Genomic DNA, 16,178 nt, shown 5'->3' with positions numbered 1-16,178 from the left:
CCAGGAAGTGAGGGGGAGGGGCTGGAGTCTCAGCTGTCAGTCAGCTGATCCGTCGTAGAAAGTTAGAAGTTTAAAGCCGAGCCTTCCACTGTGCAGCGCCGTGGAGTGACCTTCACCGCCGGGGGGTCACAGCAGACCCGCCCCCTCCCTCCTCCAGGAAACGCCACGCAGCGTTTTATTTTGAAACTCCCGGAGACCCGTTCAGAAACGTTCACTTCCTGTCTGTCAGAGCGCCACCTGTCTGCAGCTCACTGTCACTGCTGTGTGATGCCAATAAAGTTTTCTTTAGAGACCTCCTCCTCTTTGTCTTTGGCTGTTTCTCGTTCACTCAAACCACAGATGGAAAAGCAGCTCCTGAAACTCAGGTGAGCTCAGGTGGGCGGGGCCTCTGCAGGTATCTGTCAGAGGTGTGAAGGGGCAGGTACAACAGGCTGTTCATTTGCACAGGGAGTTCAGCTCCTCGGTGCAACCGGTTTTCAGTCGGCAGCCGAGGAGTTTCAGTTTGTAGGTTTGAGAAGATGTTTCAGCTCCCGGAATTCCCAGGAAAAGCCAGAGAACCAGGATTTCTCCTCCAGGGATGAGGTGAGTGTTCTACTTCGGTGTTTCTGTTCTGTTTTCATCCTCTGTACATTCACATTTCTTCGCTCTGAAGGCCTTACCGCCCCAAACCGGCTGATTTTGATCCGTATTTTCGGATCATTCTGGGATCATAAGTTGATGGTAGAAGTTTTCCGATCCTCCTGACTACCAGCGAAGGTCTGTTAACATCTGTATCCTTCTGAATGAACCCCTTTGGTGTCTCCAGAGGAGTTGTTCAACGTAAGGGGGCGGGGCTTCTCTCCTGTGTTCCTGCAGGTCAAGAGGAGGTGTGCTGCACTCGGAGGAGATCATCATGGAGTCCAGTCTGTCCATGCTGTCCTCCCTCAAGGACGACAGTCCCCGCCCCTTCGTCCAGCCGCACTACAGGGAGGCGTACCGGCTGGCCATCTACGCCCTGCTCTGCGGGGGCCAGGAGGCGTACTGGGAGTACCTCCGGGCCGAGCAGGTCCACAGCTTCCTGTCGGAGGAGGAGATCCGCTTCATCCTGGAAAACGCCAAGCCTCTGGTTCTGGACGACGACGAGCGGGGCCCCGAGGAGGTCAGCCCCTCCACCTACTTCCCAACGCTGTCGGATGAGGAGGTGCCGGACCTGGAGCTGGGCTGGCCAGAGGTCTGCCTGCAGGAGACGGAGACCAGCATCAGCCTGCTGTACCACCCGCCCAGGAAGGACACGCCCACCATCAAGGAGGTGGTGCGGAGTCAGATTCAGGAGGCGCGCCAGGTGAGGACTCCTGACCCCCGGTGGGCCATGCGGTTGGTTACTATGGTAACGGAGACAAAAACTACTTTCATCTCAGAAATACTAATGAAAAAAAGTTGCATTAATGCTAATTATTTAACACTAATAATTTAAAAATGATTAGAATAATCCAGACGCTTCATTGGTTTGATTGCTTACAGTGAAACCAATCAAACCAAAGAATCATCTTTTACCAAAACAGGAAGCGTGACTGAAACTCCTCGTAGAATCTGATCTGAAACCTGATCTGGATCAGTGTGAACAGAAGCGAACGAGTGAAGCTGAAAGACTTTCACTTTCTGAAATGTTCAGCGTTCCAAAAATGTTTCTTTAGCGGCTGAACTTCAGACGAGCTGTTAGAGCGTGCAGAGATCTGAGAAGATCCCAGGATGAAGATCAGATTATCTCCTCAAACCGAAACGCTTTCACGGTAAAGATCTAAAAACCATCAAGAGGAACACCTCCACGGAGGTCCGGATGAGGGAACATCTGAGTTTCTCCGGAGCAGAGAAGAAACTTCAACAGGATAATCTCCAACACCTGCGGCTCGGATCAGCAGCTGGGTTTGGAGGTGAACAGAGGAGGAGACGAGCAGAAAGATCTGCAAACTGGACCCTCCTGGTGGAGAAACGGGTCCAGTTTCCAGAACCTCCAGGTACAAACCACCCAGAACTCAGTTTTGGGCAGAAAAGGAGGAGAGGTCGTGAAGAATCACAAACTCGACAAACACAAACACCAATTTAAGGAAACTTCACCTCCACTGAAGGAGGCGCGCTCCTCCAGACAGGCCTCAGCATGAGGAGCTCCTGCTCCCCAGAGAGGAGGAGAGCCGGGTTTCAGTCGATGATGTTGTGTTGAGCTGAAATCTAACAATCTGTGTCGTTTCCATTTTGAGTTGTGGGTCCAGAGAATCTCAACACCTGCAGGTTCTGGATGATCTCTCGGTTCTGGAACTCTTTTTGTTTCTCCATCAGGAACCGCGTTCTGCTGCAGAACTCCAGTTTGTTTAGAAAGATCTGAAGAAGAATCTTCTGTCTCCGATCAGAGATGGGAAAGTTTAGGTCAAACAGGATAAACATTTATAGAAGACTCTAAAACTACATTATTAAAACTTTAAAACCGTAACTTTTTAATGTGATTATGAACTATTCACTCTAGCATTACCTGTCATAATGCTAGCATGAATGCTGGAAGCTGAATTTGACCCCTGAAGATCCTGAAACTGAAATACTAAAAACACTAAAGCTGATAGACGGCTAAAATATTAGCTAAATTAGCCTAAAAAACTAAACTAAACAAAAAACCTAGGTTAGCTAAAACAGGTAATATGTAGCTGAAATATTTGCTAAACTCCAAAACAGACAAAAAATTTTTTAGTAAATTCCAAAATAGTCCAGAAAACTAGCAGAATGTCAATTTTATTATTATTATGAATAATAAAACACAGGAATATTATTCCAGAATAAATCAACTTAAACCTTAAATAACTTTGAATATTTTACTCTCCATAAAAATAGATTTTGTCAAAATTAAACAAGTTAGAAATGAGCTCAAGATAACATCGGGTCATTAATAACAATAATGTAAAATGATCTGGAGGGCCGGATAGAATTACCCCGAGGGCCGGATCCGGCCCCCGGGCCTTGACTTTGACATGTTTTAAAGTGATAAAAATGTGAAAATGATTCCATATGGATTCCGATTTTTTATTTGAACACACGTTCTAACACACAGCTCGTCGCCATCGCCATGGACGTCTTCACCGACATCAACATCTTCAAGGAGGTCCTGCGGGCAGCGCTGCGCGGCGTGGCGGTCTACATCCTGCTGGACGACTCGCAGGTCGGCGGCTTCCTCCAGATGTCCTACAGCGTGGGCATCGACATCCTCAACGTCAAGGTGAGGCCAGCAGGTCAGAGTGGTTTCTGATGAGTGGCCCTGTGGTGGAGTGTCTGCTCTGAACCTGGAAGGTTGAGAGTTCAAATCCAGGAAGAGTCACTGAAGATTCTGAAACGGGACCCAGTCTCAGAGTCAAAGTCCCAGCTGCTGTCGAGTGACAGCAGCTGGGACTTTGACTTTGATGAGCATGAACTTTTTTGGACTTTTATGGTCAGAACCAGAACAGCAGAACCTCTGATCCTTTCAAAGTAAAAGCAGAAGTGAGTCAAACATCTGCAGATTTTCATACGTTTTGCATCCGAACCACAACTTCCTGCTTCCTGTTTACTGGCTTTGTTGACAGTTAGACCCCTCCCTGCTCATGCTGTTGGGGGGGGGGTTGTGACTTTCTGGTAAAGACCCCCCCCCACCACCACCACCACCACACAAACAGTGAATCTGCAGCAGCTGCTCTGCGGCGCCGTCAGTCAGGCTGGATTTTCCTGTTTGGCGGCTGCTGTTTCTGTCATGAAAACACCTTCAGGCGTGAAAGCGTCTGCTGGGTTCTGGTTCTGGAGCGGCCTCCTCCAGAACCAGAACCCTGTGAACGAACTGCAGCATCACGGGATTTTAGGGAACTTTAGGGAAGTTTCTTAGTTTTTCTGACTAAAGTTTCCTGTGAACTCTAAAATGTTCAAGCATCTTTCTGTTTGTTGTGCATCAAATTCATTTTTAGGAGCTTCAACTGTTGGTGCAGCGCGAGATCTCCGGGTCTCACAATGAAAACAAAAACTTATACTGTCATTTTAAGTCTGTAAAAACACTTTAGAAGCACTTTTTTCTGAAATTGACCCGCAAAATATGAAGAAATAAAAGTATAAAGATTGATAATCCTTCGTTTGAGCGCCTCCATCCCTCGTTTCTGCTCCTAAAGCAGAGCTCGCACGGCTCCCGCCTCCGTCCTGATCCGCCTCCGTCCTGATCCGGTCCGGTCACATTCCTGCCTCCGACTCACTTCGCTTTGAAAACGTGACGAGAGATGCTTCAGACTGGGTCTACCTGAAGATCCAGCGCTCTGCTTCCTGTTTGCTCCTCCTCCTCCTAAAGTTTCCCATCATGCCGTGGTTCTTCTGATGTGATCTCCTTCTGCTCCGTTTGACCCTCAGAACATCTGCGTTCGGACCGTCCGCGGTCCCGAGTACCAGTGTCAGTCGGGGATGAAGTTCCATGGAGGTTTGGAGCAGAAGTTCATGCTGGTGGATGGCAGGACGGTTCTGTACGGATCCTACAGGTGAGACGCTCCGCCAGCAGGAGGCGCTGTTGGACCAGAGAGAAGAATTCATTGAAACCACAAACATTCTGGTTAAAAAATGTTTTCTGCCGCCTAAAGTTTACGATCGGATGTTTCTGTTTCCAGCTTCTCGTGGTCGTTCGAGAAGATCAACGTGAGCATGGTTCTGGTCGTCACGGGTCAGCTGGTCGCCTCCTTCGACGAGGAGTTCCGGCGGGTGTACGCTCGCTCCATCAGTCCTGCCGTTCCTTTCCCCCCCCTGAGGAGGGCGGGGCTGCAGAGCCCGGCGTCCAGCCAGCTGTCCCTGACCAGGATCCAGTCCCGAGGGTTCAGGAACGGCGGCGTCCACGACGGCGTGCTGAGCCGAGGCCTGAGCGTGCAGGAGCGGCTGCATCAGTCGCACTATCCGGACGCCGAGCGGCTGCTGAGGGGACACAGCTATGGGGGGGAGCTGCAGAGGATGAGCTCCATGACCCGCCTCCGGATGGGGACCAAAGATCTGGGAGTTCCTCCAGACCGCCGCCACCAAACCCGCCAGAACCTGATGCCGTTCAGCTCCGAGTCGTCTCTCCACAGACCGCCGATGGAGAACGGCGCTCCTCCGGAGGGCCGACACGAGTTCCAGTCCCAGTGGGTCCACCAGAGATCCAGAGAAATCTGGTCCAAGATGGAGGTGGTCAGACAAAAGAGGCGGAGCCTGCAGGAGAACTTCCGGCACAGTCAGGAGTCTCTGCGTTCTGTGCGCTCCACTCTGGACCGACCCGTTCGCCTGTCTCCTTCCAGAGGTCCGGACCTGAGGCACAGTGCCACCAGCTTAGTGCCCCTCCCCCGAAGGGCGGAGCCTGCGGCGGATGCAGACGGACGCCGCTCCGCCTCCCAGAACGATCTGAAAACAGAGCTCCACGGCTGGAACCACCCGGCGTCCTCCAATCCAGACGCTGACCCGCCGCGTCCCGGGGGCCTGAGCGTCCAGCACTCCAGAGGGAACAAGTCGCTGTTCGAGATCCCCGAAGAAAGAGAGGGACCGAGCAGCCTCCTGAACGCCACGGACCCGGGAGTCGGAGGGAAAAACGAGGAAGGAGCGATGACGGTCCTGGCTGACCCAACCTGGAACCAAACCAGACCAGAACCGAACCCAAAGACGGACCACCGCACAGCATCAGCTCCAGGAGAAGGACGGAAGAGTTTGAGGTCAGAGACGGAGGAGCGACACGTTGAGAGGAAGAACTCCTCCAGAACTAAAGCCCGTGTAGAGGTCCCGGATGATGAGAGGAGAACCTCAGAACCGGAGGACAGAGGGAGAGTCTCCCTGAGGACGGAGGACGCTCTGATCCCAGGTTCAGGCCCGGAGAACTCCTCCTCCTCCCCAGGAGATAGAACCCCGAAGAAGGAGCGTTCTCCAGGACTCTCCCGGTCTCTGTCCAAACCGGAGAAACCCAAATCCCCCTTCTCCAAACGCTCCAACAAACGGAACCTCACTGCAGAACCCCACCCCGACCGGAGGAGCTCTCCGGACGGGGAGGGAGCCCCCACCTCCCAGAGCAAACGAGAACGCGGCCCCCACCAGGATCTGCTCGGCAGCAGGAGCTCCGGTTCTGACCGACCCACCAGGAGGGCGGAGAAGGCCAAGAGCTCCTCCATGAGCCGGCAGGACGCCGGGCCGACGGCGATCCAGACACACGGCGACAACAAGCTGGGGAGGTTCATGCAGCGGGTCGGACACCTGATCAACAAGAACAAGTAGAGGACAGAATCGGGCTTTAGGACGTCGACCCGGTAAAGTTCTGGAGCCGCTCGCAGTCAGGAATCCTCCAAACGTCACGACTGTCAAAAACATTTTCTCTCTGAGAGCTGAAGTATCTCACCTGCTGCAGGTGTTCAGACGTGTTTAAATCTGAACTCAGAGTTCCAAATATCAACCAGTCAAATCACGTCATTTGGGGGTTTTACCACAAACGTCAAGTCCGTTAAGGTGCATTCACACCGAACGCCATTCACGAGATGAATTTGCTGCTCCCCGCCTGTTAAAAAATGTGTTCCTGAGCTTGACGCGGCGGCCGCATGTGGGAGGAGCTTAGAAATCTGACTTAGAATGTTGAGAAATCTGGTTTATTTATTGTGAAGAGTTCAACAAAAACATCAGTAATCATGTCTCCATGTTTGGGTTTATATGATTATTATTCTAAGATTTTCCTGGTACAGGAGGCGGAGTCTGTATGACAGCCACTTCCACTGTGTTTCTGTGTCTCTGTGGCTGAGCTTGAAGGCTCTCTGTCTCACATGTAGCTGAAATATTAGCTACACTTTAAAATAACCTAAAAAATCTTAATAAATGCCAAAATAGTCCAAAAAGAATGGACAGAAGAAAAAAGAATGACAATTTTTTAAAACCATATATTTTAAACATAATTCTAAATAAAAAAAATGCAGGAATATTATTCCAGAATAAATCAATTAAACCTTAAATAACTTTCAATATTTTACTCTCCATAAAATCAAAATGATACAAGTTAGAAATGAGCTCAAGATAACATCGGGTCATTAATAAGAATAAAATAAAATGATCTGGAGGGCCGGATAGAATTACCTGGAGGGCCGGATCCGGCCCCCGGGCCTCGACTTTGACACATGTGGTTTATTCTGGCTTCTCCCCAAAGTAGCCGGATGAACCTCGTGGTTCCAGCAGGTTAATGAAAAAGATGGAAGTTCTGGTCAAAAACGCTGGTTCTGGACTAACATTCGACCCGCTGATCGAGTCGCTGAAAACGCCACGTGCCCAAAGCTGAGTTCCTGATTGGCCGATGCGACGAAGCGATCTGTCAAACTTCAAATACTTACATTTTGGCTGCGCCGCCGATTCGCACCTTGTTGGTCTGATGGAGCTGCTGGCCGACCTTCACGCCGCTCGAATCACGCCGTGGGACTTCAGACCGCCTCGTTTTGACTTAACATTGAAACTGTCCGACTCCGCCAAGCGACGGCGTTCGGTGTGAATGCACCTTCAGACGTGCAGCTTCATCTGCTTCACTGAAGTCCAGCAGGAACTCGACTGTTAGAACCCACCAGGTAGAGGTGAAGCTTCACGCCAAAAGGTGTGTTCACCGCCACAACCAGCTGCACCACAGTTCACACTTCTCCTCTTTTTTAAGGTTTTCTTCTGAATGAATCGGCTCCAAACAGCAGAAGAGAAGCGAGTGTTTTAGCGAGGAGCTGCAGTGACAAACATCCATTTAGATCTACAGATGAAACGAGTCCTCGCCGCTTTTAGAGCCGACGGACGCCGTGAGGGGCTTTCTCCTGGACGGGTTTGAAGTGTTTGTCTCCTTTTTAGCAGCCGAGATGTTTCACCTTTTAAACCCGAGTTCAAAGGAAATTCTCACAAAGAAAGTCTGTCTGTCCTCTTGAAGGAGAAGCTGAAGCTCTTTGTTTGAGGCGGGAACGGAGGGCGGATGGCGTGGGAACACGGAGCGCGTTCATGATTCACGCCGTTAAAACTTTAAGATGAAATAAAGTTCCTTGGTCCAGTCATCCAAACATGAAGAATGTTGGTGGAGATTCATCGTTTATTTGAAGGTTTTTTCAGTTCTGAGTTGAAGTTCAGACCAGATCTGGATGAGAAGCAGACGAGTCTGGAGAGCGGGAAAGATTCTGATCGGATTTAGTGACTCAGTCTCTGATCATCTTCTGATCGATTTTAAAAATCTGAGTCGCTTTCCAGGACATAGTTTCTGCAGAGTAGCAGGAGTGCATCAGAATGGGGCGGAGCAGGAAGCTTGTGGCCCCGCCCACAGTATTTGCTACATCAGAAATACAATCTGCTCCTGATTCTCGATGTGAATAAAGAAATATATGTCCAGATATGTCCATCAGTAAAATCCACAAGAACACTTTAGAAACACATTTTCAACAGAGTGGATCACAGGACGTTTCTTCACATCTTCCTGGTCTCTCCTGGAGCTTCCAATCCTCGTGTTTCTGTGCCGAAAAGGAAAAATAAACATAAAATTAGCCTTTTAGCTTATAAATAAGAAACAAAGAGAGATTGCATATTAATGAGCATTTAAAATCTGATTCTCTTATTGCCAGGAGAAAAAAATCTGCCCAGCAAATATCCAGAATCTTTATTTTTTTATTTATTTTTTGGGCTTTTATTTTGAAGTTCACCTGTTTGACAATTTAAAATCCGATCCAGAAAGCCTTAAAAACACCAGAGAGGGATGTCTTTGGGTTCTGAAACTGTTCCCTGAAGGAAGTTTGGAGGCGTTTTTTATAAATAAAACCCCAATAACCATCGTTTTTATTGTTATTTTGTGTTTTTCATGTTATTTTTTTATGAACTACAAACAGGCTGAGAACTGAAAACTCATCTGCTCATGAAGACGGTGACCGTATCGTGTTTTGTTTGAGTCGTCTTCCTCCTTCGTATTACAGGTTGTGACTGTGGTCCAGTTTGAGGCAGATGTTTATTTGTTTGTTGTTCTGATATTTCTTTTATTTTTAAGTTAATTTCGTTTAAAAAGATTTTGGAGATATTTCTTCAAACTGTGTTTTTGAGATAATTTTTTATCTTTTTTGATAATTCTTTTTCTAATTTTTAAGATATTTTTTTTTAGATATGTTTTTCTAATTTTTTATTTTACTTTTTGTTGGGTTTTCGAAATAATTTTGTATGTTTTTTTTTAAAAATCACATTTTTTGATATACTTTTTTTTTTGTTTTCCGATATTTTTGTTCAAATTTTTTGAGATAATTTTTTTTGCTTGTTTTTAGAGATCATTTTTGTGTTTTTCAAGACATATTTTTAAACTTTTTTCAAGATCTTTTTTTTTAGATAATTTTATCTATTTTTTTATTTTATGTTTTCGTTTGTTTGTCAAAAGATTTTTTCTAGGTTTTTAAGATGATTTTTTTCTTTGGTTTTTCGAGATATTTTTGTAAATTTCTAGATAATTTTTTGGTTGTTTTTAAAAATAATTCTTGGACTATCCGTCATTTTTCTGAATTCGAGAAGATAAGGACGCGTCTGCCTCCCTCCAACTTGCTGGTTCGGTTGAGAGACAGTAATGCTGTTCGGGATTCAGGTGGAGTTTGTTTCAGCAGTTATGAGTTCTTGTGATGATTATTCACGGTGAGTTACCGGGATTCTTGTCTGGGACATTTTGGTGAACTTTATGGACGGTCCCTTCCTCTGCAGCTTCTCGTGGCAGACCTCTGAGAGGAGCATCCTATTCACTGAAAGAATGACTGTAGCTCATTTTCAGCATCACCACAAACAAAAATAAACATATCAGTCAGTGTGTAATGTAACATTTGCTCTGTAATGTTTATGGATAAAGTCGCAGGAAGAACTAAGCAGATGGTGATATGACGACGAGCATCCACTGAACGTGTCTGAGACTCGGACACGCTGTGGCTTTGAACTTTTTATTACACATCATCTTATAGTTTTCATGAGCAGATGAGGTTAATGTTCAGCAGTTTGTAGTTCTTTGCTTTTGTAGTCTTTAAAAAATGCAAACAAAAAACTCCTTTTTAATTAAAAAAAAAAAGTGACTCTTCGTTCATCATTTTTTCTAAATACGTTTTTATTTTTTCTTGGCTGCAGGAACCTGGAGGAAAGGATAAGGCTACATTAGGATTACTTTAGAGTTAGGATTACTTTAGAGCTAGGATTACTTTAGAGTTAGGATTACTTTAGATTTAGGATTATTTCATTGTTAGGTTTACTTTAGTTTTTAGGAATATTTTAGGGTTATAATAAGATTACGTCAGGATTACTTTAGAGTTAAGGTTACTTTAGTGATAGGATTATGTTAGGGTTAGGGTTACGTTAAGGTCAAGATTACATTAGGATTACTTTAGAGTTAGGATTACTTTAGAGTTAGGATTACTTTAGAGTTAAGATTACTTTAGTGATAGGATTATGTTAGGGTTAGGGTTACGTTAAGGTCAAGATTACATTAGGATTACATTAGAGTTAGGATTACTTTAGATTTTGGATTACATTAGAGTTAGGATTAAATTAAGATTACATTAGGATTACATTAGAGTTAGGATTACTTTAGATTTAGGATTATTTTATTGTTAGGTTTACTTTAGTTTTTAGGAATATTTTAGGGCTATAATAAGATTAAGCCAGGATTACTTTAGTGTTAGGATTACATTACGGTTAAGTTCATTTTTTCTACCAATAACAACATGAATTCACATCCATGCTGGCGGTGCATTATGGTCCACGTTTGTCTCTCTTACTACATGTGATCGACATGGATTTCCATCATTGTTTGTGCTGCATGTAAACGTGTGAATGACATCGGCGGTTTTTAGAATTTTCTTCCGTAAAAGAGACTTTTATTGAGCACTTTAAAATCAAAGTGTAAATTTCTATTTACGTTTTTGTTTTAAGGGAAAACAAGAATCACTTCAGCAGACAGTTTTGTACTTTGATGTTTTTATTCTTTATTGTCAAAGCTCTGAGAAACTCTGTGAACTGATCTGGCCTCAGAGAAGCGGCTTCTGTCAGATGAAATACTCCAGACACTTGTTCCTCTCGTCGTCCAGCTCCTGGGTCTCGATCTCGAACTTCTTCATGGCGATGAAATACTGGACGAAGGGTTCTCCCAGCACGCTGCGGATGACGTGGTCGTCCCCCAGCGCCTCCAGAGCGTCGTCCAGCTTTATGGGGATGGAGAAGTCCTTCTGCTGGCCGGGAGCTTTGTTCAGGGAGCCCTCCACGCTCAGGTTCCTCCTGATTCCGTCCAGTCCGGCGGCCACCGTGGCGGCCAGCACGATGTAAGGGTTGGCCATGGCGGAGCCGAGCTTGTTGTCGACGTGCGTCTCCCTCCCGCCGTGGCTCTTGATGTTGAAGGAGCTGCTGTTGTCGTTGCAGCCGCAGGTGGCGTACAGCAGGCGCTTGGGGTCTTTGATGGTCTTGGCCATGTGGCTCCTGCAGCCGAGGCCCGGCGACATCAGGCAGCTGAGGGCGGCCGAGTGGGTCAGCAGCCCCGCCAGCCATTTTTTACCGATTTCAGACAGCTCGCCGGGCTTCTCGCCGCTGTGGAAGAGGCTTCGCCGCCCGTTGGCATCCCACAGGCTGTGGGAGAGCACGCCGGCGTTGTAGAGGCCGTCGTCGGTGAAGAAGCTGGCTATGTAGCTGTGTTTGCGAGCCATTTCCTTGATGCCCGTGCGGAAGGTGAAGGCGCTGTCGGCGGCAGAAATCCCGAACTCCGGCCGCAGGTTGATCTCCATCTGGCCGGGGCCGCTGGCGGACGCGATGCTGTCAATGTCGGCACCCATGCAGTACATGCTGTCCACCAGCTGCTGGAAGAAGGGCAGGTCGTGGTTGCTGAGCAGGGTGGTGGCGGGGAAGAGGAGCGTCTTGGGTCCGAGCCGCTCCGGCGCTCCCAGGACGCAGCATTCATACGTGAAGGACGAGTGCAGCGAGAATCCCAGGCTCTGGAGCTGGCCGAGGAGCTGCTTGGCGATAAGGCGAGGAGAAGTCCGCAGGGGATTTCCCGTCACGGTGCACGGGTCGCAGATGACCCGCGCGGTCTGCTCGGCCCAGGGCAGGAGCTTGAAGGTGGACAGGTCAGGAATCAGGAGGACGTCACTGCTGAAGTTGGCGGTGCTAGCATGGTCCACCTCATTGCTTTTGGGGCTCAGCGTCAGCTCCAGGTAGCTCCTCGGCATGGGGACGCCATAAACCGCTTTCTCCTGCAAGAACGCCCCCCCGGGGTCATGATCTCATCACAGACGTTCCTCATGAATCAAACTCATGGAGTTCTTACGTGGAAGTAGCGGACAGGCACCGTCTTGGACCTGGACACGCCGTGGAGGTCCGTGGCCTCGAAGCGAACGAAGGTGATGTTTTCTCGCGCGATCTGCTGCTTGATCTGCTCCATGGACGCCATGAACCACTGGTTTCCAGTGAACTCCACGCTCTTGATGTCGTTTTCTGTTCAGCACAAGTGGAAACAAAACAAGACTAATCCGAAACGATGCAACCAAATCAACATTTTAGAAAGATCAGACACTCAAAGTCCATCACTCAAAAGGTCAACCAAAACAGGAAAATATTCAAGAACTACTAAGTTTATGTCCACCAACCTGAGTGAGAACCTTCAGTGTCTCCTCCCCAGGAGCTGCTGCTTGAATGTGCGAGGGTCCGGCCTCCCGGCTGCCTATTTGTGTCGGCGCTGGACCTGAACGAGCTGGATGAATCCACGGTGGAAGGCAGCTGAATAGATGTGCTGCCTCTGGACCTGGCCCCTCTTCTGGAAGCATCACTTTGAGGTTTGAAGGTACTGAAAGCTCTGTGAGAGCTTCCATCGTCCTGACCACCACCCGGACCTCCACCAGCGCTGCTCCAGTACTTGTAGGGACCTCCTGGTTTCCCGTCGTCTCCTCCCCTGATGCCGACCCTCAAGACGGACTTCAGCTCCTCTACGGTCTGCTGAGGAAGACCCGCTTCACCAAACGGCGTCCTGGTCTGAGTCGGCGCGTCCCTCGTCCAGTCCTCTCCATCCAGCTTTGGGTCGACTTGTTCTGGAGATCTTTGAGGTCCAATGGCGACGACTGTGGGAGGGTGTGGAGGGATCTGGGAGCAGATGGGAGCATGGACGATGGATGGACCTCCTGTGTGGCTCCAGTCCACTGAAGGCCCACACCTCCCCGTCACCCTCACTCCTTTCTTGTCACTTCTGCTCATCGCCGTCCCGTTGGTTTGGTCTTTCCTCAGGTCCTCCTGGAAAACACAAGGATTCTGTTACCGGATGGGAAGAGCTGCTCCTCTAGGAAACATCCGGAAAGGGACAAGAATCAAAGGAAAAACTGGACCATGAAAAACAGAGCGACTGAGTCGTGAGGGAGACGGTGAAGTTTTACCTTCAGGTCTTCAGAGTCATTCATGTCTGTCTTTGAACTCATGAGGATGAATTTGGAATTTGATTGGCCTCATTTGAAGGTAGATCTTAACCGGCACATTAATTTTTATAGACAATTGGTACAATGGTGACGGATTAGAAGATTCTTTCAGACCCCCCCTCCCCAACAACTGCCGGCGTTCAGCTGGAGAGTGGCCCCCGCCGGCCGCTCGCAGAGGGCGACCGCTCTGCTGCTGTCAGCTGATTGGCTGCAGGGCAGGAGCATTCAGCGCGGCCTTTGTGTGGCTCGCGGGGAGAGTGCCGAGCTCAGCGCTTCTGCTTCCAGAAGGATGTGGCCGCTCAAGTCTGGATCGGTTCAAATTATGAAACCCAAACAATCAGGTTGTTGCTCCACGGGAGGAGAACGTCAGAAAAAATAATCAACCAGGGGTCAGGAACAAAGGAACTCTGGTCCATCCTTGGACTTCATCGCTGGTTAAAGTTTCACTCTATCTATAGTTTCGCTGTAGTAAAATCCTTCCCAGTCGTCTTATGCAGCTTTTATTCCAGGACAGGAAATTCACCTCCGCTAATTTCCCATCAGCCCTTTGTCTACACCAGGGATGCCTAAATCCAGGCCTTGAGGGCCGGCCTCCTTCTAGTTTTCCAGAAACCTTACCTTATCTGCTGCTGATTACCTGATCAGGTGTTTGGCCAATAAGGAGCTTCAATGTTTGGCTGGTGGGACATATAGGACACCGGCCCTCGAGGCCTGGAGTTGGGAATCCTTAGTGCTCCAGCTAGCTTATAGCACCTCACAAGCCCAAGCTAACATTAGCATCGCAAAAGGTTTGATCCAGATTCCAGCTCAGACGAGGAAAACAAAGACGTTCGTAGATCTATTGATCTGCTATTGTAGCGGAGCAGGGAGACTTTAGCCCCGCCCATTTCAGTTGCTGCATCACAAACCTGAGCTTTTTCGAACCGCTGGTTTTCATCTGGTCCTGATACAAAGAGATTAGAATAAAAAATACTCAGACTCTTAAATTCTTTTCCTACAGAAAAATGCTACAAAAACATGCTAACACCACGGTTTTGATTTAAAAACCAAACATGAACGTAGAGAACGTGTGAGCGAACAATGAACCCCAGAAAAAATACGCTTAGATCTGGCAAAGTTTGTTTGTTTAAAAACCAGCTTTCAAAATAAGAGAAATTCTGGACCAACGTGAGTGGAAAGAGTTTGGAGGCGGTGTATCATGGTATGGGGTTGCTCTCACGTGTCGTTAAAAAGACTTCAAATGGCGTTTATCATCATTTCTCAGGTCTTTCTATGAACCTAAAGCTAACGGGAAATAAAGATCTGCTTAAACAAAAACGGTCACACGATCGTTTCAAGTCTCCGAGTTAATCCGTGCATGAACCCGTTAACCTGCTGAGCTGACAGGTGACCTCTTTACTTTGTGTTTTTTATTTTCCTTGATCTTTCTCGTGTCTAACCAGCATGACGGGGCAGAAAAAGGAGTTTAAATGAACACCTGGAAGAGAGTTTATTAAACTGAATAAATAGAGAGGATAACAGGTGAATCGGTCAATGATTTATGGTTTATCATTTACAGAATCAGGAAGATAAAAATAATGTTTGGAGATTTTTAGAATTAAAGTTTTATTTAAACATTTTTAAGCACAAAAGTGCATTTAAAAAAAGTTTTATGGTTTTATTGGTTGATTTTATTCATTTCTTTCTGATGTGTAAGTGTTGTTTAATCCAAGCTGCGATTGAGTTTCCTTCAGGATTTATAAAGATGCAAAATTTTTGAATTTTTTTGTTTAGAAAAACAAATGATTGTGTTGTTTTTCACTCATAAATGATCTTAAACTACAACGTGATCACTAGTCATTTTCATCCCACATGTTCTCAAACAGCCTGTAAACTACTGTGTACCTGAGTAAATGTAACTGATTACTTCCTGTTGGTTTATGGTGGTGACAGTGCAGCGTTTCCACCCTGATGTGGGCAGAAAGGTCGTCCGGTTTCTTTTGACCCACTTTCCCACTTCACTGCATCAGACCAGGTTTCCAGTTGAAAGCCTCTGGGCTCTTTTTTCTTTTTCCCTGGAATTTCACAAGACTGAGATATACAGTCATGTGGAGAAGGTCGCTCATGTGACTCCAGGATTAGATCCAAGCGATTAAAGTCTCCTCGGAGATGTGCAAAGGCAGAGTCTATGGCAGAACAAACGCTGCTTCTTCACTGATGCCTGTGTATGGAGCTACATTGGGGCCAATTTTATTTAAAACCCAAATAAAACAACTTGAAAAGAATATCGGTGTTTGGTCATAAAAAATGTAAAATGTCCAAAAACTTTTTTGCTATTCTAAAATAAATGTAATTATTTTCAGCTTCAAATGTTCTGTTTTTTAGGTTTCAAAACTCAAAATTTTTATTTTAAAACTTTTTCTTGTTTTTTAATCTGAAAACTTCAGTTTCAAAACTTTTGGCCCCGTTGGGGCGGGGCTAGCATAAAGGACCAATCAAAAATAATGAGGGTGGTAACTTCAGTCCCGGTGCGTTCACTGACTCTGAGAACTGTGATCATTACGGTCAGAAAATGGTGTTTAGTCTGTACTGTCACAGTCTGAAGCTGTCCCAAGACGAGAGTAAAAAGCAGTTAAATCGAGTACAAACCAATTCAAAAGACCATCTTATTGTGTTACATACGGCATCGAAAACGTCCGTATGCACGTAATTATCACAGTTCTAGGAGTCAGTGAACACACCGAGACTGAAGTTACCACATTTATCAAT

At 46.9% G+C, this 16,178-nt stretch overlaps 3 protein-coding genes across 5 annotated transcripts in view; 2 read left to right on the top strand and 1 right to left on the bottom strand.

The window, feature by feature from the left end:
* The window catches only part of myom2a (myomesin 2a), a 54,090-nt gene that overhangs the window by 33,882 nt on the left and 4,030 nt on the right, over window positions 1-16,178 (top strand). The gene's annotated exons all lie outside the window — the stretch shown is intronic.
* Window positions 7-6,729, top strand: LOC112157011 (protein FAM83B). Its single transcript, XM_036214248.1, has 6 exons — window positions 7-582; window positions 653-756; window positions 856-1,321; window positions 3,074-3,238; window positions 4,384-4,508; window positions 4,635-6,729. The coding sequence occupies exons 3-6, from the start codon at window positions 893-895 to the stop codon at window positions 6,250-6,252; spliced, it is 2,337 nt and encodes a 778-aa protein (XP_036070141.1). The 5' UTR covers window positions 7-582; window positions 653-756; window positions 856-892; the 3' UTR covers window positions 6,253-6,729.
* The window catches only part of lgsn (lengsin, lens protein with glutamine synthetase domain), a 7,459-nt gene continuing 2,240 nt past the window's right edge, over window positions 10,960-16,178 (bottom strand). The window contains exons 1-4 of one of the 3 annotated variants that reach the window (XM_024289428.2): window positions 13,392-13,900; window positions 12,615-13,251; window positions 12,296-12,462; window positions 10,960-12,221 (exon numbers count right to left, since the gene is read on the bottom strand). In XM_024289428.2, the coding sequence (XP_024145196.1) occupies window positions 11,028-12,221; window positions 12,296-12,462; window positions 12,615-13,251; window positions 13,392-13,433 (2,040 nt within the window). In that variant the 5' untranslated portion in view covers window positions 13,434-13,900 and the 3' untranslated portion in view covers window positions 10,960-11,027. Of the gene's footprint in view, window positions 12,222-12,295; window positions 12,463-12,614; window positions 13,252-13,391; window positions 13,901-16,178 lie in introns of those variants that run through there. The other 2 variants (XM_024289429.2, XM_024289430.2) reach the window with 2 other exon arrangements.

This window comes from Oryzias melastigma, linkage group LG1, assembly GCF_002922805.2.
Source record: "Oryzias melastigma strain HK-1 linkage group LG1, ASM292280v2, whole genome shotgun sequence".
Classification (NCBI taxonomy): domain Eukaryota; kingdom Metazoa; phylum Chordata; class Actinopteri; order Beloniformes; family Adrianichthyidae; genus Oryzias; species Oryzias melastigma.
Note: the sequence above shows the minus strand (reverse complement) of the source record. Positions and strands in the feature narration are given on the sequence as shown.